A 27,999-nucleotide genomic window follows, 5' to 3' on the forward strand; every position below is an offset into this window, starting at 1 on the left:
ATGTGATGTGATGTGATGTGATGTGATGTGATGTGATGTGATGTGATGTGATGTGATGTGATGTGATGTGATGTGATGTGATGTGATGTGATGTGATGTGATGTGATGTGATGTGATGTGATGTGATGTGATGTGATGTGATGTGATGTGATGTGATGTGATGTGATGTGATGTGATGTGATGTGATGTGATGTGATGTGATGTGATGTGATGTGATGTGATGTGATGTGATGTGATGTGATGTGATGTGATGTGATGTGATGTGGGAAAGATAATAATAGGGAAGTTTTTTATTCCTGTTACGTTCAGCAATGTAACTGGCAATTCCATCAAGATTCTTGCGGAATTTCCTCATGGCCTCTTTCACTGGCTTCTCTGTGAAATGTTCATCTGGATATATTCCCAGAAACACCTGAATGGAGATGACCAAAAAAATACAACTTATTGGAAAAAGTAAACAAGGTTTTACAAATATTATAATCAGAATATAGCAAAGATTTTCATTGCAGCTCACCACGTACTAGTTTCTAGATCCTTTAATGTAGGTGACTGAATCCAAGACAAAAGCTATCTTACCAGTTCAATGACATTATCAGTACTGAAGCTTGTTGCTCTTATTGTCATTATTTTAGTACATTTAACCTTTTACATGTGCTATAGCATTGTGCCAAATTTTAATTTAGAGATTCAATTCAAAGATAATTTGATTCAATTTCCAAATCAAATTAATTTTCTGAATAGTGTACCTGTTTCCCACAGAAAAGAAAATACCGGGAGCCACAAAACCCTTTTGACAACTAAAATGAAGATAACACTGCATATATAATTTTTAATATGCATAAGCATAAAAGGTATTACTACTCCCCCACTGACTTTGCTATAGAGTTACTACTCCCCCACCACCCCACTGACTGTGCTATAGAGTTCATGCCAGGGGCTAAGCTGCCCACGCCAAAAATGTACTCCATGACCCCCCCCAAAATGATGGAATTGAGAGAGTACATTGACACCAACTTGACATGGGGGTTCATACAACCAAAGTCCAGAGTAGCCGCCCTAGTACTCTTCAAAGAGAAAAAAGAGGGGTCGATGAGACTATGCATGGATTTTAGAGGAATAAATGCCATGTGTGTAGAAAACACCTACCCACTTCCTCTGATGAAGGACATGCTAGCCCACCTAGCTAAGGAAAGGTATTTACCAAATCGGACCTGCAAGAGGCATAATACTGAGTGTGAATCAAGGAAGGCGATGAGCGGAAAACTGCCATTAACTGTCCATTAGGCAGCTTCCAATTCAAAGTTATGCCTTTTGAGTTGCAAGGAGCCCCTGCCATCTTTATGCAGTTGATAAACGAGGTACTACATGAGCACCTCTATAAGGAGGTCCTTGTCTATTTAGATGACAAACTCATTTTCAGCAAGACCCTTGAGCAGCATGTCAAACTAGTGCGCCCCCACAGCAAAGCTATATGCAAAGCTGTCAAAATGTGAATTCCACAAGAGTGCTCTAGACTACCTGGGCTACCAAGTGTGAAACGAGGGAGTAGAAATGGATCAAAGTCAAAATGGTGTTAGACTGGCAACCCCCTCGCACGGGCAAACAACTCCAAAGCTTCTATTGGCAATTCATCCCTGCTTTCGCTGAGGTTGCCCTGCCCATTACCAAAATGTTAAAAACTGGGGGAAGGAGGGCTCAGAAGTCTTGGCCCAGCCTACCTCTCAACTGCAAATATGATGCAAATCACAGCAGGTGGGAGTAGTATAGTTGGAAGAAAAAGAATGCAAAAGGTAAGCCTCCCCCCTCCCCCACACACAGAGCTTAGTCTTTTTAGAGAAACAGCTGCTCTTTCCTACTGTTCTTAACTGCTTCTCTTGAGTCTTCCCCATTTGAAGAAATTCAGGAAAGATGTGTATAAATTACCCACAAACATTGGTAGGTTTGATACAAATGGGAAGAGTTTCTTCTGAGTTATACTGAAAGCAACAGCAAAGTGTGTTCAAACTAGCGATCGGAAATAAGCCTCTGTTGGGTTGTGCATTTGCAGTTTCTTCAACAACCTAAATCAACCAAAAATTAATCCCTGCCTGTTTCCTTGCAACATTGCCTAACAACAAATTATAATCAGGAAAATATTAGCAATATTTCTCAAAACAGAATTCTTCTCATTTTTCTTAAGAGAAAATGGAAAATGGAAATCCATTCATCTTTAGAATTTGCAGGACAAATACAAAAAATATATATCAAGAGATGCACCTAGACAGCATACCAAAAATTTAAGAAATTGCCTAAAAACACCCTGAATAACAGGAAAATATGACTCAACTGGGCAACAGTGAGTTCCAGGCCTCACATTCCAGAATTCAATATACAGAAAGGCTTGGAAAGAAAGGTGGGCACATTTGCAGCCCTTTGCCCCACTTCCCTAACTCTTTGAATCCTGACCTATAATCAACAAGTAAAAATAAGCAAGCAACAATACACATAGAAAGAAATGCCTCAGGCCCTATTCTCAACAGCTTAGGATACAATTGATTAGGATCAATGCCTTCTACAGAAGGCATGAAGTTATACTAAAGGAAGAAAAAAAACAGAGAATGACTTATAGATGTAGATTAGCTCAATAGAAATCTGTAGAGCAATCAGATAGGCGATAAGGAGAGGCAGAGAAGTGGAGCGGGGTGGGGTGGGGTGGATAACATGCAGGTAGAATTTGGAAAGTCCAAGCCTTAAATATATCATTGGAAAACATGCACAGAATTAAGGACAGAAATAAGTAGGCATCTACTTACAGATAAGAGAAATCCCACCCACAATATATAAAATTCAAAATAAAAGCTTTCCTTTTAAATGAGTTTACAACAATCCCTCCTGATGGATCTTGGACTGCCCTTAAAGGCACAAGGAAAGAAAAAGGAACATGGCTATCTTCACCCTGTTTTGCTGGCCAGGCAAAATAGGGAGAAGGTATTTTTATACCTTATTTTAACATTTTCCTAATATAATTTAATATCTTGTCTGGTTATATAAGATATTTGACAGCTGCATAAAAGTTTCATCTATTTCCCTGCAGTATCTTCATTATTCTTTCACCTTAAGAACACACACAAACTTTAATACACGTATACACAAAGACAGAAAAAAATCAGAACTCTTAGTTTTACACACCATGGTCAATTTCATCTTAGATCTTAGTTTGGTTGCTGTTCTTGTAAAGAAGGCTTAGCAATTCTCCAATCAACTGTATAAGTAACTCATTTTTTATTAACTTTCTTCTCAATAAATACAGAAGAGAAAGATCAGTTATTGCTTTCTCTGCACCTGCACCTCCCCCCATCTGAATGTTGCTGGCTGCTGCCACTGCTTTCCAGCACAGCTGTTGCTGATGCCCCCTGTGCCTCTTGCTAGCGGGCATGCACCAGAAGCATACCAGAAGCATCAAAGGTGTGTTTAATCATCCTGCAGGAAAATCGGCCATGCAAATTTGTGTTGCGATGCATCGCCCGTGACTAGGCAATGATTGAAAAGTGGCGTAGTAGTATATCACTGGAAGGCCAGCCATGGACGAAGGCATTGCAATAGGTCAGCTGACTTGGAAAAGTCCGGGTGAAATGGTCATGTGGCCCTGATGAATTGTTATAGTACCTTTTGACAGCTGACAAGCATATTCCAATTGAAGTGTAGCCTGAACCTTCTTCCTTATAATTTTAGACTAAGTCATTATAATTTTAACCTATTTTTTGGGTTCTTCTCCATCCTATATTTGGATGTTAGGTTTTTCCAATCCAGATGCAGGACTTTATATGACCTCCTATTAAATTCCATCCTATTCATTTCAGCCTACTATTCAAGGTGGTATAGATCTTTTTGAACTTTCTTTCCATCTAAAGTATTAGTCACTTCAATTTTGTGCTACCTGCAGATTTTAGAAATGCCCCTTATATTGCTTCATTCAAATAATCGATAAAAATGTTGAGCAATAGCCTGTGAAATTGTGAAGTTTCTTGGAAAGAAGTTTCAAGTGAAGTTCTGTGGAACTTCACTTGAACCTACCGTCCAAGATGAAGTAGAATAATTAACAATAATAATTTTAGGTGTGTGCATTCAATCAATTGTTAAGTCCATATAACAGTAGTATAATCTGGCCAATATTTTACAAATATTTTTAGCATTTTATTAAAGGTTTTCTTGTGGTCCATGTACACAATACTACTGTGTCTACTGTGTCTACTAAGCACATAAACATACTTAACAGATTTCTAGGAATAGTGTGGTGTCTGGAGCTTACTTTTGTTATAAATAAAAAAGCATTTAAATATTGAAACAAGCCTCACTTCATTTTCCTGAAATTGACTCAAAGCCCAAACAGCACCAAGATGCCAACAAGATCGTCCCCTGTCAGGTAAACTCTTGATGATATATTCAATGGTGGTTTTCCCCTTTTCTGTAGGTGGTGGGCAGCGCATAGTTGGAGGAGCATTTGGAATCCAGGAACACCAATCATACTGAAAATCAAAGATAGCAGGTAGCAAGATAAAGTATTAGACATTATTAAGGAATTAAATTAAGAAATAACAGAACAATAATATTGCAAACTGGCATGTTGTCAGGTACGTAATCTACCATTCTTCTGCAGAAGTGGGGGGAAGTTACACTTGATACATTTACTTTCCCCCCCATTTCTATGTATCCCATACCCTGCTTGCATTCTTGTTGAACCTTTCACCGGATTTATAACCATTGCCTGGTGCTGTAGCTGCCTAGCAGTTTCTCACCTCTTGGAGAATGTAAGTGGAGGGTGGGTCATGTGGACTGCATCACTGGAAGATGGCCCTGAGAAAGTTCTCTTATCTCTTTCTCAGAGTGGCTGGTACAATAACATCTTCACACCTGCGGATTGGCTGGATCCACATCGAACTGTTGGGAGGAGTCTCTAATTTCTTTTATTCTAGTTGTATGCCTTGAGGGACCTCAGAGCCTGCTTTGAATCTGCCTTGCTATCACCCCTTTTCAATAAAAGGTTCCTTTTGAAATTCTAAGTTTCAAGAGTCTTTACTTTTTTGAATAAGGGGGAGAGGCTGGGCCTTTTATCTGTCTGTAAAATTAAGTGACCTTAAACAAAGATAGTCAAGATTTTTTATGTTAATGGAAAATCCTTCTGTTTACACAGCAACAATTGTGAGGCATTCCTGTATCTACCTCTTCATGAATTGTATTTTACACTAGAAAGGTGGAAAACTTTATATAGGAAGTTCTTTTTTAGTAACTATTCACAGTTACTATCCTGATGAACAATGGTAGCATTTAGTACAACAAAAGGCTTCAGTTTCAGGCAGCAGGGTTTTTACCACAAAACTGATCTTATAAACTTCCACCTGGCATTTTTTAGGGAAGTGCTGTGCTGTGGAAAAAAGCAGCTCAGAAAGAGGTGGCTTGTTTAACAAGTCTCTCTATAGTAGTGGAAATTAGAGAACAAACATGGCATAGAAATGTCCAAAACCAGCAATGGGAAATAGTCACTCATACCCCTTTAAGGGGAGAGAGCTGAAACAGATTGTTACACATCTGGGGGCCTTGAGCCCCACCCCACTCAAAGGACATGTCGGCTACATCAACTCAGTTTCCAGCACAATTTGTCTGACCAAGAGATTGAACATACCCTGAAATCTGCATTAAATGGCACATTTACCAAATCTTAATTCCCCCAATTCAAGTGACCAGCTCCAAAACATGGTACAGAACATAATGAATGGCACACATTGTTTTAAAGCCATTGGAGATTGGCAGGAGAAAGAAGTCCCTCTAGAATTCTACCATTTTTATTTATAGTACCAGTATATAGCTGGAACAAAGTCTCATAATAAGAGGGATGAGAAGTATGGTGACATTGAAGTAAATGAATAATAAGTTACTCTTTTATAAAGTGTAATGTATTAAAAAACTATGATGTTCTTACTGTTGTAAAATGACCACAAATTGTATTCAGTGAAACAGTACATGATGACTTACTAAAAATCTTTCTTGGAAGACAGGAACCTATGCCTTGGGTAAGACCACTATCAAGAAGAAAGGAACATCCGCTCAAGGTGAAAATTAAAAGTAAACATGATAAGATAGTTGGTTAGGCAGGAAATGTCAAGATAACTCTTTAAAGTGTAAAACAACTTGGAGAATGACTTAGGAGAATAAATGGGAGTTGGGAGGGCTTCTTAGGCGTGGCGTGCATTGTGTAGGAATATAAAATGTGTAGCTTGAAAACTGCTTTTTGCGATCTTTGAACTCAATCCATTTGGGAAGGGTCTAATAGGCCGTGCTTGCAACCGCTTTTCTTCATTTTATCTCCAATAAACCTTTGATTTTGTGAACCAAACTTGTTTATGAATTGTGAAGATTAAAATATTTGGATATTATATCTCACAACATCATGGAGCAATCAGTCTTTAAAAGGAGTTCTGGGTGGGCTACAGTTCCCTGAGCAATCTTGGATTGGGTGAGTGGAGCAATTTACCCAGTAATCACTTTGGAAACAGATTTGCAAGAAGCAAGGAAAGTTGTTAGACAAGTTGGGGAGGAAAGTAAAGATGTGGGGGAGGTGCAAGTAATAAAAGAAAGATGGGAAAGAGAAAATAGGAATAGGAATTTGTGGAGCAACCAGGGGCAGAGAATGAAGAATAGAGATGAGTGTGTGCAAATGTGATAAAAGCTGAGAGATTTATGTTACAGTGGTTATGTCTGCAATCTTATTTATTTATTTTATTTATTTATTAATCGTATTTATATACCGCCCTATCTCCCGAAGGACTCAGGGCGGTTCACAGGCATTTAAAAACATATAAATATAAATACAGAATAAAAACAATTAAGAAACTTATTTGAAAGCCCGTTAATTAAAATATACAAATAAAACCCAATTAAAACCCATGAATTTAAAACCTAGCTCAGTCCTGCACAATTAAATAAATATGTTTTAAGCCCGCGGCGGAAGGTCCGAAGGTCCGGAAGCTGGCGGAGTCCGGGGGGAAGTTCGTTCCAAAGGGTGGGAGCCCCCACAGAGAAGGCCCTTGCCCTGGGCGTCGCCAGACGACATTGCCTTGCTGACGGCACCCTGAGGAGACCCTCTCTGTGAGAGCGCACGGGTCGGTGAGAGGTATTCGGTAGCAGTAGGCGGTCCCGTAAGTAACCCGGCCCAATGCCATGGAGCGCTTTAAAGGTGGTCACCAAGACCTTGAAGCGCACCCGGAAGGCCACAGGTAGCCAGTGCAGTCTGCGCAGGATGGGTGTTATACGGGAGCCACGAGGGGCTCCATCTATCACCAGCAGCCGCATTCTGGACTAACTGCAGCCTCCGGATGCCCTTCAAGGGAGCCCCATGTAGAGAGCATTGCAGTAATCCAGGCGAGGCGTCACGAGTGCGTGGTGCCCGGGCATAGGGCATCCCGGTCCAGAAAGGGGCGCAACTGGCGTACCAGGCGAACCTGGTAGAACGCTCTCCTGGAGACGGCCGTCAAATGGTCTTCTAGAGACAGCCGTTCATCCAGGAGGACGCCTAAGTTGCGGACCCTTTCCATCGGGGCCAATGACTCGCCACCGATGGTCAGCCGCGGATTAAGCTGACTGTACCGGGATGCCGGCATCCACAACCACTCTGTCTTGGCGGGATTGAGCTTGAGCCTGTTTCTCCCCATCCAGACCCGTACGGCCTCCAGACACCGGGACAGCACTTCGATAGCTTCGTTGGGGTGGTCCGGTGTAGAAAAGTATAGCTGGGTGTCATCCGCATACAGCTGATACTTCACTAATCTTGGCAGGATTAGTTTGAGATGCATTCCTTGACTCTCGAGGAGCTGCCTGCAGCTGCTCCTATGAGGTATTCATGGTTCCTGTCAGGCTTATTGAGCATCTTTCTTATGATTAAACTATTTGAAACATGGTGTCAGAAGCCATGTTTTCTTGATACATTTGAAGCATACTCCAAAAAGCTAAGCAGTGACAGTTGCTAACAGTTTACCTCTGCCTGAGGCCATGAGAGTGAGAGGAGACTGCGGCAGCAATTGGAATAAATTTAGGGCAGAGTTTGAAGATTATGCCTTAGCTACAGGCTTGGATGATAAATCGGCAGTAGTTCAAGCTGCCACATTAAGGAGACTGATGGGCAGTGAATGCCTCCATTACAGACACAACTTGACCCTTTCTGTGGAGCAAGAGAGCGATACCAAAGTTATTCTAGATGCTTTAAAGACTTATTTCAGACCTCTCAAAAATGTTATTTTTGAAAAATACATATTTGGCAGCTGCAAGCAAGAAGAAGGTGAAACAATAGATAGCTTTGTCACACACTTAAAGGAAAAAGCAGCCAGTTGTGACTATGGCTCCGTTGCTTCAGTGTTAAAATATTACGATGTTACAAAGACTGTTACCATCCAAAGTGACTTGACCAAAAATGGCCTAGGATGTTGCCTATTGCAAGAAAGTAAGCCAATTGCATATGCGTCCAGAGCACGCTCTTCTGCTGAGTTGAATGCTCAAATTGAAAAGGAATGTTTAAGTATTGTATTTGCCTACCAGCGTTTCCATCATTATCTTTATGGCCGGGATACAATCACAGCTGAAACTGATCACAAGCCACTAATAGCCATATTCAAGAAGTCCCTTTTGTGCGCTCCCAAACGGCTGCAGAGCATGATGCATAGTTTGCAGAATTACAACCTTAATGTTATCTACAAGCCAGGATGTGAAATGTTTATTAGGAATACCCAGAGTAGGACTATGTTTAAATCAGGTGACATTTGGAGGAGAACATGAGCATCAGACGATCTGCTGGTTGCAACAGGAACAAACTTTTTTCACTGAAATTAATCAAGCAGATTATCTTAATGTAGCAAATCAGTGGCTGTCAACTTAGGCAGCACACAGGTACTGATGTAGCTTTACAGGCATTGAAGCTTATCGTTATGAGTGGGTGGCTGGATGAGAAGCAGGCAGTTCTGACAATAGTGAGGGAATATTGGTCTTTAGAGATGAGATTGCCATACAAAAAAGGATCTTGTACAAGGGCCCAAGAGTTATAGTGCCTAGATCAATGAGAGCAGAGATGGTATTGCGCATACACTCGAGCCATATTGGCAGAGAGGCATGCTATAGACAAGCCCGTGACATGCTTTACTGGCCCAACATGCAGGGTAAAATCGAGGACTTTGTTAGCAATTGTTCCACCTGCAATGAATATGCATATTCACAACGAAGAAAAACCATGATGTCACACAAGATACCATCATGTCCTTGGCAGATTGTCAGTATGGATTTGTTCAGCTATGCAGGAAAAGAGTATCTAATATTAATTGATTATTATTCTGACTTTTGGGAAATCGAACCCCTTACGGACTGTTCAGCTGAGATTAAGAGATGCAAGACTCAGTTTGCACGTTATGGCCAAACTGATTAAGTGATCTCAGATAATGCTCCTCTGTTTACGAGTTTACAATTTAGGAAATTTGCTGCTGAGTGGGAGTTTGAGCATGTGACCTCTTCACTGCGTCATCCGCAAGCTAACGGCAAAGCTGAATCAACCGTGAAAATCGGTAAGAATCCATGTAGAAAAGTTCACAGTGAACATGGAAAGCCATTCTACATTGGAGAAATACCCCATCTGAGGGCATGAACAGTAGTCCAGCACAGAGACTGATGGCAAGGAGACTAAAGACATCACTACCAGTGGCCGACAGGCTGCTTGATCCCTTGGTGATACAAAGGGTTCCAGAAAAGTTAAGGCTGAAGAGACAAGCAGTCAAGGCAAGCTTTGACAACTCAGCTAGAGATTTGCCAGAATTGAAGATTGGGGAATGGATTTAGATGAGACCACTGCCTGGAGATTGAACAGGTTGCTGGAAAATGGGTAGCTGCTTACAACAAGTGGCTCCGTGTTCCTATTTAGTGGATGTTGAAGAACTTTGTATAATCGCAATCAGGTAGATTTGCATGTAGCTGAGCGGCCAGATTTTACATATCCTGTGGACAGGCTAGTTGTATCCAGTATTACTATGCCGCATTTACCCATGGACAATGAGGAATGCACAGGGATGGGGCTTCAGATTAATGTTGATGAGAGCTCGGAGCAAGCGGGTATACCCGATAGCTGTTGAGCGCTGGACACTCCAGTAAGCAGCAAGAAGAGCCCAGCAGTTTCAGTGAGGTTGGAGAAGCCCATAGTGCAAAGAGAGCCAGTCGGCGCAAGAGTGCAGTGGCCGATGTTCGTGACCACCTGACAGACTTAACTTGTAGAAAGTGTTGATATTGTTTCCTTTTACAATTTGAACTCTTTTACAATGTTTGAACTCTTTTACAATGCTTTATATAATGTTTTATTATGAGATAGTTGTGTTAATATGAAAAGGGAAGATGTTACAGTTGTTTGCATCGAAACTTTGTATGTTTCACAATGTTTTATAATGTTTATAATGTTTTAGTAACACAATGTTTTATATCGTTTTAATGCTTATATATAATTCTTATAAGGTTAATAAGGTTTTATAATGTTTTAATATGTGATAGTTGTATTAATGAAAAGGGAAGATGTTAAAAGTGGTTATGCCTGGAATCTTGGCATTCCCTGACTCTCTTTTTTATTTTTTTTTAAAAGTTTTTTTATTTTTTAACACACACAAATCAACATACAATGCATTTTTTCTGAACAGACTATTGGCCAGGTTTCATATTCATACAACTTTCGGTTCTCTTCCAACACATCTTATATGCTTACATTAATATATTTTCTCTCATTTTTATTTTCCTTCTTTTAGTTATGTTGTATAACTAATTTTACCCTTCATCCTGAATTCTAATCATTTACCAGTCTTCCCCCTCTTCTTACTCCCTTTGGATTAAACCCTTTATTTTCCAGTTAGTATTTGTAATCTTTTATATACTATATAAAAGATAAATTTTATTTATCTTTTATATAAATATAAAACTTATTAAACATCAGAATCAGTCATGTATTTGCAATTCAATAACAATTCATATAGTATTAGCCAGAGTCAAAAAAAAGAAAAAGAAAAGAAAAAATCAATTTATCTTCATAGTATCATTTCTAATAATTTTAATTAATTCCATAGTTACATTTAAAGACTTTTTATAATTTCAAATTCCATTATTGATATTTAAGCCATTTAACATATTATCAGCTATTTTTGTGCTTTCAAATTCCATTACTGATATTTAAACCATTTAACATATTTTCAACTATTTTTTAATTTTCCTTTTTCCTCTTTCTCCTTTTTTCTTTTTTTTCTTAAAATCCTTTACTCTCCTCCTCCCCCCTTCCCTCATTCTTATCTTCTCACTCTTAATCCCAATGTAGTCCTTTAACTTTGTAATTTTTTTCCTCCCCTCTTTTTTCCTCTTCTTCCCTCACTGTTTTTATCTGCCCTCCTAGTTTGCAATGTTTTCCAGCTGCTCTCCTTATTCCCCTTTTAAATATTCTTCTTTTGCCACTGTCAATCCCAGTGTAATCTTTTTGTGGTTTTTCTCTTCCCCCTTTGTCTCTTTACACCCTTTCTGTTTTTCCCATCATTATTTTTTTCATCATTACTCCCCATACAATCATATAATATTTCACAATTAGTATTTTTTTCTTTATCTTCCATAACACTCTCTTGCTTCTTCTTCATATTTTCTGTTTTCTTGTGTAGATTCCAACACAGTTCCTAGTTCATCTGATTTCAATTGTCCATAAGGTCTTGTAATTATTTCTTTTATTTCCTGCTTTAAAGTCATATGCATCCTTTTCATCATTTCCATTATTTCCTGCACCATTCTGTATTTTGTGAGTTGTATTTCACCTTTCTTTGTTATCAAAATCAAACAGCTTGCAGGCACAAAAATCCTCCCCCAAAGTTCACACCTGTCTTATCACTTTAAAAAGGATTTTTTCCACAACATATATTCGTCATTGTAATTTTCTTTTCTGCCTGAGGGTGTCTCTTTCCAATCCACAGTTCCAATCAACAATCTGCAAAGGTATCCATTTTGTATTTTAAAACCACATTTTATTTCTCCTTTTTTTCTCTCTCCAAAAATTCGATTTAAAGCCCGTGTCCAAATCTAGATCTTTTAAAATCCAGTCCAAATCCAATTTAACAGGGAAAGGGGAAAGTCAAGAGAAGTTTCACCAAGTTTTAGTTATAATTCCCCCAGCTTTCCTGATGTTCTGGAAGATGTTCTGAGAATTTTCAAGCCTCTCCAGCTCTATTTAAGGTATTTTTCCCCCTCCCTTCTATTTGGGATATCTCAAATTAAATTCCAAAAAGCCAAATTCCCTTTTGGGCTTTAGGCTTAGTGTTTTCGTTTCTTTTTCTACTTGCTGTGTTCATGGTCCTCTCTCAGTTTAGCTGCTGTTTCACTGCTAGGACATTTTTTACCAAATTAAAATTAGTTTCTTTTTCTTGTGAGTTGGTGTTCAATATTGGAGTAGGAGTTGGTGTTCAATATTGGTGTTCAATAGTTGGAGTTCCAGCTTCAATATTCCATCCAAATCATTGCTCCTGCTCAAAATCTTGGTCCGATTGCCCCAGCTTAATGATTGCTGCTATGGCCCCCACCCCCGCTGCCAGGTCGAAGAGTCTCCTTTGACTTCTGAGGAACTTGCCGGTTCCTCTTGGTCATCTGAGGTGCCACTCCTTCTTCTCCATCCCTACAGGACAGATCCGGTCCGAAGACCCCTTTGACAACAGTTTGTCAGCCCAGGATTTCATGAAGCTCATCAGAGCTCGCTATTCCCCGACTGTCTCTTCGTGATGCTTCCAGTCGAATCGCATTCCCTGACTCTCAAGAAGCTGCCTGCAGTTGCTCCTGTGAGGTATTTCCGGTTCCTGTCATATGTATATCTATACCTGTAATGATGGCTTATTGAGTTATTCTTATTGAGTTATGGCTTATTCTTATGTTTAAACTACTTGAAACAATTTAGGAGAAAATATGGAGAGATGGGATGAGGCTTCTACTAGGAGCTTGAAGGAGCAGATGCAACAGTTGAAAAGAAATCAACAAGGAAGGAATGGATCAGAAGAGGAAAATTAAAGGAAAGTTAAGGAGAAGCAGCAGCTTCTCTAACTGCTCCAGTAGGAACAATTAACAAAAGCTTTAAAGAAAGTTCCAATCCTAGTTGTAAAGGGGGAAGAGAAAACTGAGAACTCAGATTCTGAGGAAACTGGTATAAGACACCTCCCCTTAATCAATTTCTAGGGTTGTCCCACTGCTGTGGTAGGTAAACACAAGGGTCTTGCCTGGCACTATGGGAGGCGACTTTGAAAAACCCTTCATGATATAGATAAGACAAAAGTTGGGCTTGAGCACATGGAAAGTCCCTCTCCAAATCCCATCAGCAGTACCAGACTTGAAATCAACAATAGCTACCAGTCTTGCGAATCAACAATGCAAGAACTTTGGGATCATGAAGCAAATATTGTAACCAGTAAGGTTTTGCTTTTATTTTCAGTTCACTGGGTCTCCATGTATTTTAAATCACCATGTATTCTAAATTCACCATCTTTTCAGTCAATCATTTACTTCTATCTCTGTTTCCTCATTGGATGTTGAATGTCCTCTGTTCCCTCAACTGAAGGTCAACATCCACTGAGGGAACAGAGGATTTTAAAAATAAATTTCTGGTTCAAAGGATGGTGCCATTGTGAAAACTTTAGCTTTCTAGCCCATTGATATGGATTGCAGAGATGGATTGCAGCTCATGAGGACTGGCAAGAGTACAGTTGAAAAACAACTGGCTCTGATGTACTTTATACTAAAACTGGTGGGGAAGAGTGAGCAACTAATAGAACTAAACACAAATCAGATAACAAGGAAAGGAAAGTGAAGTACAAAGCAGGAGAAAAACTAGGGCCTTGGTCATTTATGTAATGTATAAAGAGTGTGGGTCCTAAAACGCTGCCTTGGGGGACCTACTGTTATCTGGTGTGAGATTTGATAGGGCGCTCCCTATTTTGACTACTTATTGCCTGTTTGACAGGAACGCAGCTATCTACTTATGCAGGGATCCAGAAATGCCGTAAGAGTTTAGCTTTAACAGTAGTTTGTCATGTACCACTGAATCAAAAAGCAAAGATATGCAAATCAGGAGATAAACAGCAAAATTAAGGACAATTATAAATGTCTCAAATGCCTGAATATAGGGAATTCTTGATTTATAACAGTTATTTTAGTGACTGAAGTTAAACAGTGCTGTAAAAAGTTACTTCTGATTAGTTTTCACACTTATGACCATTGCAGTATTCCTGTGGTCACGTGATCAAAATTAAGATGCTCAGCAACTGACTCATATTTATGATGGTTGCAGTGTCCCAGCATCATGTGATCATCTTTTGTAAGCATCTGACAAGCAAAGTGTCAGGGTTCCAAGTAACACCCCCAATGAAACAAGACTCGGAGGCTTGAAGTTCCTCAAAGTTCTATTTTATTAGAGATGTAATATTGGCACATCTGGGAAAACCCAAATCTGAAAGCTTCCAGGTTTTCCCCACCCAAAAGAAAGTCCAAATCCCTGCCCACCATCCACATGTCCATCACATGGTCCAATCAAAGCACCATCCCAACTGAAGATGCTTCCCAGTCACACCCCTCCAGGTTCAGGGCAAGATGTCCTTGACTCTCTGAGAAAGGAATGTTATTATGAGTATATATCCCCCCTCCCAGTTTCCCACAGCAGTAAATGTGGCAGGCCTGAAGGCCCAGTGCAAAAGATGGCTTCAAAGTCAATGGGGAAGCAAGATTCACTTAACAATTTAACAACTGCAGTGATTCACTGTGAAAAGGAAGGTCGTAAACTGAAAAGAAAGGTAGCAACAGAAATTTGGAGCTCAATTGTGGTCGTAAGTCGAGGACTACCTTTAGCAATGCTCATAGAACAAACAGAGAGTGCTTAAAATTCTTGTAGAGAATCAGAATCAGAACAGAACTGGAAGGGATCTTACAATACTTAAGCACAAAATACTTAAGCACTTAAGCACCAATCATATAAAGAGGTAGGGAATAAAGAGAAAGAAGGAAAAAAATGAGTGAGGGAAAGGATGGAAAACCCATTTACAAAGTAGGAGATGTAACAAATGTATCCTAAAATGTAAGAAGTATACCCAAGATTCACAAAGGACTTAAATGCTCAAAATTTAGAGAACAAATAGGGTGAACTTGAAGTTCCAGTACATAAAGGTAGATATGAAATATGATATAGTTGCCATTACTGAAACATGGTGGGATAAAAGTCATGACTGGAATGTGCAAGGATACAAACTATTCAAAAGAAATAGATCTAACAAAAGAGGAGGTGGAGTTACATTATACATAAAAGATCACTACACATCTACAGAAATCCACAAAACCAAAGATGAAAACATCCTAGAATCCATATGGGATAATATAAAGAAAAAAGAACGACATTGCTATAGGAGTATACCAGAGTTCTCCAACTTTTCTGGACTGGCGACCAACCATTCTGGGGGAGGGGGAAAAGAGGGGATGATTTTGTGAGGGGGGCAAGCAACGGACAAACCCAACCCAGGAAGCACTGATGAGACAAACAAATCTCTTAATGCAAAGCTTTATTGAGTACATCATTTCGGAACAGCATGCAAGCGAAAACCCAGGCAATTCAGTATAATTAAAATGTAGACTCTTCCCTCCTCCGATTAGTGTAGGTCACGTTGTTCAATTAGGTGTCTAGGTGTTGTTAGGTGTTGTTGTAGAAAGATCTGCTGAACACCAGTTGAAATGTCCTTCGTTCTCATGGGACCATTTCTTGTTATTGTCTGGAATGCACATTCCAATCTCTCCCTCCCTTCCCCCTAGTCTGTTGGCAAGCTGCAAGGAGTGAGAATGAAAGCAGTTTGAATACACTTTGAAGCTTGATGGTGTTTACATGTGTGAGCGCCTGCGATATTTCAGGCGATGCTTGCAGAATTGGGGCCACGAGCACCCATGATGAGGCTCATGCCAGTGGGGCTACAAGATGATGCTTGTGCAAGTGGGAATATGCATGTGCCCACAGAGGCGCATGCACCAGCCAGCCACTCACACCGCCCAGTGGCAATTAACCCGCAGCCCAGCAGTTGGCCATTGCCCACAGGTTGGGGACCCCTACAGACCATCCAACCGAACAGAAGAAATAGATGAACTTTTTGCTAAAAAATAACAAATGTATGTAGGAAACATACCACAGTAGTAATGGGAGACTTTAACTACCCTGATATAAACTAGGAGACAAACTCTGCAGCATGTGGGAGATCAAACAGATTCTTAAGCAACCTAGCTGGCAACTTTATCATCCAAAAGGTAGAGAGAGGACAGAACTGGAGGAAAAGCTATACTGGACCTAATTCTTACTAATAAAGAAGTGATAGAGAGAGACTTCCGGTGGCGCCACCTTCTTCGCTGAGTGCCTAATTAAGACGCTCTGCACTGAATTTCGTAAAAGCCGGCGAAAACAGCGAAGAACAGCTGTTCGATGGCTTCAATTTCTCTCCCTGGGAGAAAGGGAGAGGATAGAGCGGCGGAAGAGTGGTAGATCTCCCCAGGGGCTTTGTTTTGTTATGCAGAGCCCCGGAGGGTTGAGTCCCACTGTAATCCTGCCATGCTCCAATCTTCAGTGCCCCTGCAAAGGCAGGAAAAGAAGAAAGTGTCCATCTCTGCTTAATTGATTTTTTCCTTGTGGATTTCTATATGCAGACGGAACAAGTGTGAGTGAACAACTACTGGATTGCAAGTATTTTTGATTTCCTGACTTCTACCTTTTAAAAAGAGAAATTTTCCTTCTCACTTTAACTGATTGCTTAAAATGGCATCTGAGAGGAAGTGAAAGTGAATTGAATCGAAAGTAGAAACAGGTTGTGTAACTAAGAAGCTAAGAAATGGTACTTGTGGATTGTAACGAACTGAGCTCTCCTATACTTACAGGGGGAAAGAGAAGTTTTTAAACTTAAATTTTGTGACTTTAAAAATTGAAATGGCTACTAAACCACCTAAGACTGCTGGCAGAAGGGGAATCTGAAGTAGCTTTGGAAGATTTGATTAAAGAGCAAGGAAAAGTGTCTGAAGAAAGATTTAAGGAGATGATGGAAAAAATTATGGAAAATAATGAAAAAATAAGAGAAGAAATAAAAGAAAATAATAAAAAGATAAGAGAAGATATTTTGATGGCTTTTCAAGGTTTGGCAAATAGACTGGAGGGGTTGGAGGAGGAGGTGCAAGAAATAGTCCAGTCAAACCAGCAATTAGAAAATAAAATGGGAGGGATGCAAATAAAATTGGACAAAAATGAAGATCAAGTGGTGGTGATACAGTACAGAATGATGGAAGGAACTCTGAGAATTAGGGAATTACAGGAAGAAAAAGGTGAAGATTTAAAAAAAAAATTATCAGAAGCCCTGGCTGAACTTATTGAACTTGATCCACAAGAGGTTGCCTATCAAATTGACAAAATTTACAGAGTTAATTCCTGGATTGCTAGGCAGAAGAAACTTCCTAGAGACATTGTGGTTTACTTTTTGAAAAGGACAGTGAGAAATCAGATTTTGCAAGTTGCATATCAGAAAAAGTTGAGAATAGCAGAACAGGAGCTGAAGGTTTTGAAAGAGATTCCTCCCAAGATGTTAAGGGAAGGACTTTATATTTTTTACACAAGAACTTAAAAAGTACCAGATTCAATTTAGATGGGAAGTTCCAGTTGGTATGACAGTGTATTATCAAGGAAGAAGATATCATATTGATACTGTGCTTAAGGCCAAAGATTTTCTTCCTACTGTGCTGAAAGTTGAAATAGAAGTAATAGAAAAAAGAATTCAAGAGACCCAAATGGGTGTGGAAGCTGAGGTGACCCCAGTGATGTTACCATCTAAAGAACAACCACAAGAACAAAGAGTGACGAGGGGAGCCCTTAAGCGTAAAGAAAAGGAGCAACAAACTCAGAGTAGAGGTCAGGATTCTGCTACAGAAGTGGTGGGAGGAGCAAGGCCGAAGATACGGGAGGAGGATCTTCAGCTGATTGTTCAAAAGCTTCAGGAGGCCAGTAATGGCAAATAAAATTCTGACTTGGAATGTTAATGGTTTGAATTCAGCTCAGAAGAGAAGAAAAATATTTCATTATTTGAAACAATTTAGAAATGATGTGATTTGCCTACAAGAAACACATATTAAATCATCAGATAATAAATACTTAATAAACTCAAAATTAGGTAAACATTTTACTGCCTCAGCTTTGGATAAGAAAAATGGTTTAGTGGTATATTTGAGAAAAGATATACCAGCCAAGTTAATAGAGGCAGATACTCACGGAAGATATATTGCCATTGAATTTATATTAGAAACAAAAAAGACCCTTTTGCTTGGTATATATGCACCCAATCAGCAACAAGAAAATTTTTACAGAATGTTGTATGACAAGTTGATTCTATGGGATTATAAATCGTGTATTATACTAGGAAATTGGAATGGAGTAATAGATATACAAAAGGATAAGAGAATTTCTTCTAAGAAGATACCTGCACATGCAAAGCTGCCTAAATCCTTTTTTTGAGATGATAGAAGATTTTGAGTTGAGAGACGTATGAAGACTGCGGAACTTGGAGGAAAGAGACTATACTTTCTTCTCTGATAGGCATCAATCCTGTATGACAATCAATCATGTATTGATTTTATTTTAACTTCTAATGATTTGCTTTCTAGGGTGAAGAAAACTAAGATATTTCCAAGATGTTTGTCTGATCATAGTTCTGTTTGGATGGAATTGCAATATGGAAAAGAAGGCAGAAGAACATGGAGATTAAATGAAAATTTGTTTAGATATCAGGATAACGTAAATCAATGTAAAAAGCAGATGAAAGAATTTTTTGATTATAACTTGAATAAGGAAACATCGATAGAAATGGTTTGGGATGCCAGTAAAGCTTTTATGAGAGTTGTATTAATATATATTAATAATAGACAGAGAAATAAGCAACAAAGACAGTGGAAAGAGGAAATTTATAAGAAACAACAATTATTAATACATAATCCGCATGATCAAAAACTTAAAGATGCAATAAAGTTATTACAGAGTCAATTTAATATGATAATGGCTGACCACGTGGCAACAAATATACAATATGTCAAACATAATACTTTTTGTAATGCAAATAGACCTGGTAGGTGGTTAGCATATACTTTAAGGAAAAAACAAAAACAACGTACTATAGAAAAAATAGAATATAAAGGTAAAGAGAGATATCAACAGGATAAAATTAAAAAAGCTTTTTTAGAATATTACACAAATTTATACTTTAAAGATAATATATTGAACAGGGATATTGATAATTATTTGAAGGAATATAAGGTTAAAAATTTAACTTTAGAACAAAAGGATGAACTGAACCGGCCTATAACTTCTGAAGAAATTATTTTGATAATTAAACAATTAAAAATGGGGAAAACTCCTGGTACGGATGGGCTTACAGTTAGTTATTATAGGAATTTACAGGATGAGATGTTAGGTCCACTTAAGGAATTATTTAATCAGATACAATTAGGAGGGGGAATTCCCCCCTCATGGAGAACTTCTTTTATTTCATTGATACCAAAAGAGGAACAGGATTGTTCTAAACCTGGGAATTACAGGCCAATTTCACTTTTAAATAATGATTATAATATTTTTGTTAAAATAATAGCTAACAGATTAATGTTAATTTTGCAGCGAAGAATTCATACTGATCAATCTGGATTTATAAAAAGGAGACAGATGAGGGCTAATGTTAGGCAGATTGTTAATTTATTGGAGTATTTAGAAAAGAAAAATTTTATTCCAGCAGTATTTATTTTTCTCGATGCAGAGAAAGCTTTTGATCGATCGCATTAGGATTTTTTATTTAAATTAATAGAAAAGATGCAATTTGGAGATAGTTTTGTAAGAATAATTAGAGTAATTTATGGAGAGCAAACAGCCCAGATTATAATTAATGGTAGCTTAACAGAACCTTTTAAGATTGCGAAAGGAACAAGACAGGGATGTCCTTTATCACCATTATTGTTTATTTTAACTCTGGAGCCATTATTGGATAAAATATGAGAAGTAAAGGAAATAGAGGGAATTAAAGTTAGACAACATGAATATAAACTGAGAGCTTTTGCAGATGACTTGGTGATTACTTTAACAAACCCTATAAAAATAAAATCTAAAAATCTAGATAATAAAGTATAAAAATCTAATAAAATAAAATAAAATAAAAAAATAAATTCAAGTATATCTCTGTTGGAAATAATTGATCGATATGGGAAGGTTTCAGGGTTTAAGGTAAATCAGAATAAAACAAAAGTGATAATAAAAAATATGGCCAGACAACAGAAAGAAAAATTAGAGAAAATAACAAGATTTGAAATTGTAAAAAAGATTAAATATTTAGGGGTTTATATTACATAATCAAATGTGAAATTGTATAAGAATAATTATGGCAAAAAGTTCAGAAGGAGTTGACTGTTTGGAAAAAATTGCAATTATTGTTGGCGAGAATAGCTGCTATCAAAATGAATGTTTTACCTAGATTTTTATTCCTCTTTCAGATGATATCAATAATTAAGAAAGATAAAAATCTGGATGAATGGCAGACAGGAATTAATAAATTTATATGGGAAGGTTTGCTTAACAGGGTGTAAGCCGCCCTGAGTCTTTGGAGAAGGGCGGGATATAAATTCAAAAAAAAAAAAAAAAGGTAAAAAAGTGAGGGTTAAAATGAAAACAATTCAAGATTCTCGGGAAAGGGAGGTTTAAAAATGCCCAATTTTAAATTATACTATGAAGCAGCTGCTCTTTCTGCAATAAGTGATTGGTTTAATTTAACGGAGGAAAGAATTCTAAATATAGAAGGTTATGACTTGCTATATGGATGGCATGCATATTTAATTTATGACAAAAAAGTGGATAAGGCTTTTAAAAATCATGTGTTAAGAACTGCTCTTTTGCATATTTGGAAAAAATACTCTTATAAACTAAATTATAAGGTTCCTATGTGGGTGAGTCCTAGACATACAATAAAGAATATAAATATAGAACAGAATCAGGAAATGATTACATATAAAGATCTTTTGTATACTGAAAGAGGTAATTTGCAATTAAAATCTCTGCACATATTAAAAGAAGAAGGGAAAAATTATACTTGGTTTCAATATGAGCAACTACGTGCTAGATGGAAGGAAAATCAGAAAATTGGTATAGTGCAGAATGAGGAAAATTTGGTAAAGCAAATTAGAAATCAGTCTCAGGAGCATATAAAGAGATTGTATAATGTGTTACTTGAAATAGATTCTGAAAGGGACTTGGTAAAGGACTGTATGATAAAGTGGGCACAAAATTTTCAGGAGCCAATATTATTGGAAACTTGGGAAAAAAATTGGGTTATAAATGTTAAATTCACGCAGGCACAGAATTTAAGGGAAAATTTTTATAAAATGTTTTATAGATGGCATTTAGATCCTAAGAAACTATTGTGTATGTATCCAGATATGCAAGCAAAATGTTGGAGATGTAATTGTGATGACGCTACATATTTTCATATTTGGTGGACTTGTAAGGATATTAAGGCCTTTTGGATAAAAATTTGGTGGATTTTACAAAATGTTCTGAAAAAGAAGATAAAGTTCCTGCCGCAATTTTTTCTGCTGGGAATTATTACGGACTGTACAGTAATTGAGACAAAATTGACTTTAAATGTAATAACAGCGGCAAGATTACTGATAGGACAGTATTGGAAGAAAAAAGAGGTACCTACAATAGAAGAATGGATATTGAAAGTTGCCAATTTGGCTGAGATGGCAAAAATCTCAGCCTTTTTGAAAGACAATACGCAAGAAAGATACTTAAATCTGGAATGGAAAAAATGGATTGACTATATTCAAAGTAGATATCAGACTAAGAGTTATCAGACTGTCTTTGAATGATTAGGATGTATTATTTCTGATTGTTTTGGGGGTAGTTAGGAACTGATGAGAATTGTAGGAGTACAATTGAGTTGGAAGGGAATTTTTTTTAGCATATGTTTGTTTTAACTATACCTTGTGTTTGTTCCGGGAAGTCGGGGGAGGGGAGGGGTTTGTGAAGGAGGGGAGGGATGGGGGAAAGGGGAAAGCTTTGTAAAACTTTTTCAATAAAAAAAAAAAAGAAGTGATAGAGGGAGTTGAAGTTGCTCGAACTTTGGCTTAGAGTGACCACGTCATATTAGAATGGAATATAATCCAAGCACAAGCAATAGAACATAATCCAGCCAGTGTGTTAAACTTTAAAAGAGCTGATTTTAACAAACTGAGAGGGAGCCTAAGAAAAATTCCATGGATGAAAATCCTAAAGGGGAAAACAACTCAAGAAGTAGGGGAAACACTGAAAAATATGATCATAAAAGCTCAGTCCAACACAATACTACTGAAAAAGAAAAACAAGAAATAAAAAAAATGGAAAGCGGGACACATAACTAAGGCAGAGCATCAGCAGATAGCCCAACTTTGCAAAGATGAAGTCAGGAAAGTAAAGGTTCAGAATGAACAAAGCCTTGCAACAAAAGTTAATAATAATAATAATAATAATAATAATAATAATAATAATAATAATAATAATAATAATAATAATAATAATAATAATAATAATATAAAGAAGTTTTTTTCAACATATAAATAACAAGAAAAAGGTGAAGGTAAGTCCACTTAAGAGAGAAGAGGGCAAGGAAGTAACAGGCAGCAGAGAGAAAGCAGAACTGCTTAACTCATTCTTTGCATTAATCTTCACACAAAAAGAAATTATTGTGCAATTATGAGATGGTCTTTTTTTATGAGAACAGTCCTGTCAGCCGGATCTCCAGCATGGGGTTGACTTTGTTGCATGCTTGCTATTGGCTGCAATAGTAAAGGGGAGTGGAGGCATGGCATTTGGGTTGGGGAAGTGAGCTGGTGAGGTGGAGTCCCATGTGAACTGAAAGGAAGGTTTGCTGTCAAGAATTATTGTGCTACTAAGGTTTACACCCTATCAAGGCCAACCGTCCTAGGACTTCAGATGGGTGAAATACCTGAAGATGAGCTTCACACAACATCATATTGGACCCTCAGTACTGGACCCTGGATGGGGGGAAGGATTTGGGGAAGTTTTCACTCTAAAACTTTCACACATTTTGAATCAGATCTTGCCTTGCTTTCGCTGTTATCATTTCAAACTCAGTAAATCTCAATGGAGTTGGGGGTTTTCTTTCTTGGGTATTGAATGGACTCAGGCCTGAGAGGTCCATCTCTTTCTTGAGCACCTGAAGTGCTGGCTCCAAGCTCTCACAATCTCTGTCTGCATTCTCCACATTCCATTTCCCTCCTCCTAGTTCATTGGCAAGTTAAAAAGCATTAGGTTTGAAAGAAGCAAAACTTGTACCTTTGTTTTTTCCTGCCCAGTGTAAAACCTTGCTTTTCTCCACATTAAATTTCATTTTGTTGGATAGGACCCATTGTTCAAGTTTGTCAAGTTCTTTTTGGATCCTGAGCTTGACTTCTGGGATGCTATTCCTGCCAGGTTAGTGTTGTCTGCAAATTTGATGAGTTGCCGTTCTATTTCCTCATCTAAATCATTTATGAAAATAAGACAGAACCTTGTGGTACCCCACTGCTTATTTCCCTCCATGTAGATTTAGAACCATTAAGGACTACTCATTGAGTACAGTTTGTCACCACATACAAATCCACCTGTTGGTGATACTGTCTATTGCACATTTTTCTAGTTTACCAAGAAATAGGTTGTGCTCTTCTTCGTCAAATGCCTTGTTGAAGTCTAAATATACTATGTCCACAGCATTTCACTGGTGTACTAATTTAGTCACTTTGTCAAAGAATGAAATAAAATTGGTTTGGCATGATATGTCTTTAACAAACCCATGCTGGCTACTAGTTATAAATTTATTTGTTTCTAGATGTTCACAGATCTGTGGTCCCTCCCCCCCAGGTATTAATGTTAGGCTAATTGGTCTGTAATTTCCTGGGCCTGTTCCCCCCCCACTTTTTTTTAAAGATGGGAGCCACATCAGCTCTTTTCCAGTCCTCCGGTAGTTTCCTGGTTCTCCAATATTTTTTAAAGATATAATATAGTGGTTCTGAGATAATATGTGCCGGCTCCTTCAGAACTCTGGGATGTAATCCATCAGATCCTGGTGATTTATATTCATCAAGATCAGACAAGTGTCCTCTTACTATTTTCTTGCTTATTTTTATTTTTATTTCTAGTCTTTCTTTTAAAGTTATGCTTTTGGTAGGTTGGGCTATTGTTTCTTTTTGCGTAAAAACAGAAGCAAAGAATGAGCTAAGCAGCTCTGTTTTCTGTCTACTTCCTGTTACTTCCTTGCCATCATCTCTCTTTAGTGCTCCAACAGATCTGTTTTTGGATTACTTTTTTCAGTATCTTCCCAGGGCAGTACTGTAAAATTTTAAAAGGTAAAACTTTCTCTGCCCAGTCTAACTCTAAGGTGTGATGCTCATCTGTTTCTTGGCTAAGAAAGCCAGAGTAATCTGAAGACATTTTTCATGACCATGTGGCCAGCATGGCTACTGTATATATCAAAGGCACACAGAACTCTGTTACCTTCCCACTGAAGTATCTAATAGTGAACATGCATTTTCATGCTTTCAAACTGCTAGGTAGGCAGGAGCTGGGCAAGAAACTTGAGTTCGTTCTGTTGTGCAGCACCCAGATCTTGAGCTTGGGTTGTCAGCTTTCCAGCTGACAAGCTCAGCATCTTTAACTGCTGAGCAATCATGTATGTAAATTACATAATGGAAATATAAGCATCTCCTTATATAGGAAGTCAATTAACTGCTACAGATACTGTCATGTTTCACTATGAGGATAATAATAACCTTATTTCATTCTTTGAGAAAATGACTAAATTAGTGGATCAGCGAAATGCACTGAACATAATATACTTGGATTTTAGTAATGCATTTGACAAAGTAGACCACAACTACTTCTTCGTAAGTTAGAAAATAGGGATAGGCAGCATCACCACTAGATGGATTTGTAACTGGCTGACAAATTGCACTCAATATGTAGTCCTTAATGGAACTACAACTTCATGGAGGGAAGTAAGCAGTGGGGTATCCTAAGGTTTCATTTAGGCCCAGTACTCTTCAATACCTTCATAAATGATTCAGTGAGGGAATAGAAGGGGAACTCAACCAATTTGCAGATGACATTAAACTGGCAGGAATAGCCAACTGTCCAGAACACTGGATCTATCTAACAAAATGAAATTCAATGAAGAGAAAAGAAAGGTTTTACACTTAGGCAAGAAAAAACAATGTACAGGTATAGATTAAGTGAAATCTGGCTCAATAGTAGTAACTATGAGAGGGATCTTGAAGTCCCAGTGGATAATTACTTAAATATGAACCAGCAGTCTGTGGCAGCAGTCAAAAGAGCCAATGCAATCCTAGGCTGAAGTAACAAGAGGGATGGAATTAAGATCATGTGAAGCAGGGGTGAAATGCTACTGGTTTGCTCCAGCTCGGGTGAACCAGTAGCAATAAAAACTACTGGTTCAGGCGAACCAATATTAAAAAAAAAGGTTACTGGTTCGATCAAACCGGTAGTTAAAAAAGCTACGATCTGACGATCACCTGGCCTGTGTGGTTTAGCTTTGCTAGAAAGTAGGATTTCCTGCACACTCAGTACGCGCCAAAAGGAGGCTTGGGAAGGTAAGTAAAACAGTGAAATCCTGCTTTCTAAATCGCGCAGCACAGGTGATCATAGCATTTTTAACTACCGGTTTGACTGAACCGGTAGCTTTTCAAACGCGCAGCGTGCGTTTGGTGTACACTATACATGTGCTCACAGTGCACTCTTGGTGTGCAGCTTGCATGCGCAGCCAGCAAACCAGTAGCAAACAGGTTCAGATTTGACCACTGATGTGAAGTATTAGTGCCGATTTATAAGGCCTTGGTAAGACCACTCTTGGAATGCTGCAATCAGTTTTGGTCACCACAATATTAAAAAAAAGAAATTGAGATTCTGGAAAAAGTGCAGAAAAGAGCCACAAAGATGATTAGAAGGCTGGAAGAACTGATATGTCTAGTCCCATGATGGTGAACCTATGCCACACGTGCCACAGGTGGCACATGGAGCCATATCTGTGGGCATGCGAGCAGCCAGCTGATTTTTGGGCCTTCCAGGCCCACCAGAAGTCAGGAAATGGGCTGTTTCCTGCCTCCGGGGGGATGGTGAAGGCCGTTTTCGCCCTCTCCAGGCTCCTAGAAAGCCTCTGGAGCCTTGGGAGGGCGAAAAATGGACCTACCTGGCCCACCATGCCATCACGTGCCAAAAGCGTGGGGAGCATGAGGGGGTCATGCACGCTTGCGCGGGGCACAATGAATTACGAGTGTGGGCACGCGTGTGCGGTCCCCCCTGTGCTTCCCCCCCGCTTTTGGCATGTGATGGCAAAAAGGTTAGCCATCACTGGTCTAGTCTATTGAAAAAAAGGACTAGGGATGACGTGATAGAAGTGTTCCAACATTTGAGGGGCTGCTACAAAGAAGATGGGGTCAACATATTTTTCAAACCACATGAAGGCAAGACAAGAAGCAATAGATTGAAACTAATCAAGGAGAGAAGCAACCTAGAACTAAGGTCAAAATTTTCCTAACAATGAGAACAATTAACCAGTGGAATGGCTTGCCTTCAGAAATTGTGGGTGCTCAATCACTGGAGGCTTTTAAGAAAGGGACTGGACAGCCACTTTTCTGGAATGGTATAATGTCTCCTGGTTCAGCAGGGGTTTGGACTGGAAGACCTCCAAGGTCTCTTCTGTTATTCTGTTAACAGGTGCCATAGATTTAATCAATCCTATGCCTCTTAATACTTGTGAATATATACAATAACAAGTCTGAAAAATTTAGCTGTGTCCAGTTTCAGGGACAGATTGTATGCTGAGGAGTGCAGGCAGTGTGCAAGTTGCCCGTCTCTGATCAAAAGATAATTTTATTTCTTACCTTTCCTTTCACTATTTCTTACTTTTCTTCTGACACCAATGTAACTCTGTTAATTTTAATGTGCCATTTGAAATCCATTCTATTCTGCCTTTCCTGTGTTTTCTGCAGAAGGAAAATGTTTTCTTCCATTTTTTTACATTTGATATTTTTATCAGTTTTAAAAGTTTATAACCCCTATGATTACATCTAAATAAACTTACTTGACCAAAATTTACAGCTGCGTGTTGTGCTGAACTTGTAAATATCACTATGGTAAGATATTCAGAAAGCTTTTCCCGTGTCTTAATTGCCTTAGGAAATCCTGAAAATCAGAAAAGAGAGGCAGAGAAAACATTTTTAAAACTTGAAGGAAGACAATAGAATCTTTCCCAAGTTGCTTGAAATGAATTTTCTGTATTCTTTTTGATCTAAGAGCAAGCCAGTTACATTATTTTATAGGGGGTTGTGAAAACAAACCAATATATTGAAAAAGATCACAATGTTTATTCCTCTAATTTGTATAGCCAATCAGAAGCAATTGATTCTGGCCATCCATACAACAGAACTAAAACAATAAGTATCTAAAAGTATTATCATCAACAAATATTAAAGTCATTAAAGAACTACAAAAACCACTAAAGCAAGAATAACACACAAAGAAATATTAATAGTAAAGGACCCACTTTGCTAGTTCACCCATCTCTTGGTGTCCCCAGGCCTGCTGGCATAATTCAGAAACTTAGAAGCAATCCTCGCCTCAGGGTGAAGCATATTCTATAGCACAGGGACACCAGAAAAGATCTGCTACCTATTAAACATAGCTTCCTAAACAATGGAAGCCGTATCATCCCCATTCTATTAGATTTGGTGGATGAAACTAGTGAGATGTAGTCTATCAATTTTTTTTTTAATTTGCATTTATATCCCGCCCTTCTCCAAAGACTCAGGGTGGCTTACACTATGTTAAGCGATAGTCTTCATCCATTTGTATAT

General features: G+C 38.4%; 1 protein-coding gene across 3 annotated transcripts in view; it reads right to left on the reverse strand.

Annotated features, from left to right (window-relative positions):
• Nucleotides 1–273: 273 nt before the first annotated feature.
• The window catches only part of ALOX5 (arachidonate 5-lipoxygenase), a 266,743-nt gene continuing 239,017 nt past the window's right edge, over nucleotides 274–27,999 (reverse strand). Inside the window, exons 11-12 of one of the 3 annotated variants that reach the window (XM_058176554.1) lie at nucleotides 4,335–4,505; nucleotides 274–412 (exon numbers count right to left, since the gene is read on the reverse strand). In XM_058176554.1, coding sequence (XP_058032537.1) covers nucleotides 4,355–4,505 — 151 coding nt within the window. In that variant the 3' untranslated portion in view covers nucleotides 274–412; nucleotides 4,335–4,354. Of the gene's footprint in view, nucleotides 413–4,334; nucleotides 4,506–15,453; nucleotides 15,865–27,227; nucleotides 27,329–27,999 lie in introns of those variants that run through there. The other 2 variants (XM_058176553.1, XM_058176555.1) reach the window with 2 other exon arrangements.

Source organism: Ahaetulla prasina, chromosome 3, assembly GCF_028640845.1.
Source record: "Ahaetulla prasina isolate Xishuangbanna chromosome 3, ASM2864084v1, whole genome shotgun sequence".
NCBI lineage: Eukaryota > Metazoa > Chordata > Lepidosauria > Squamata > Colubridae > Ahaetulla > Ahaetulla prasina.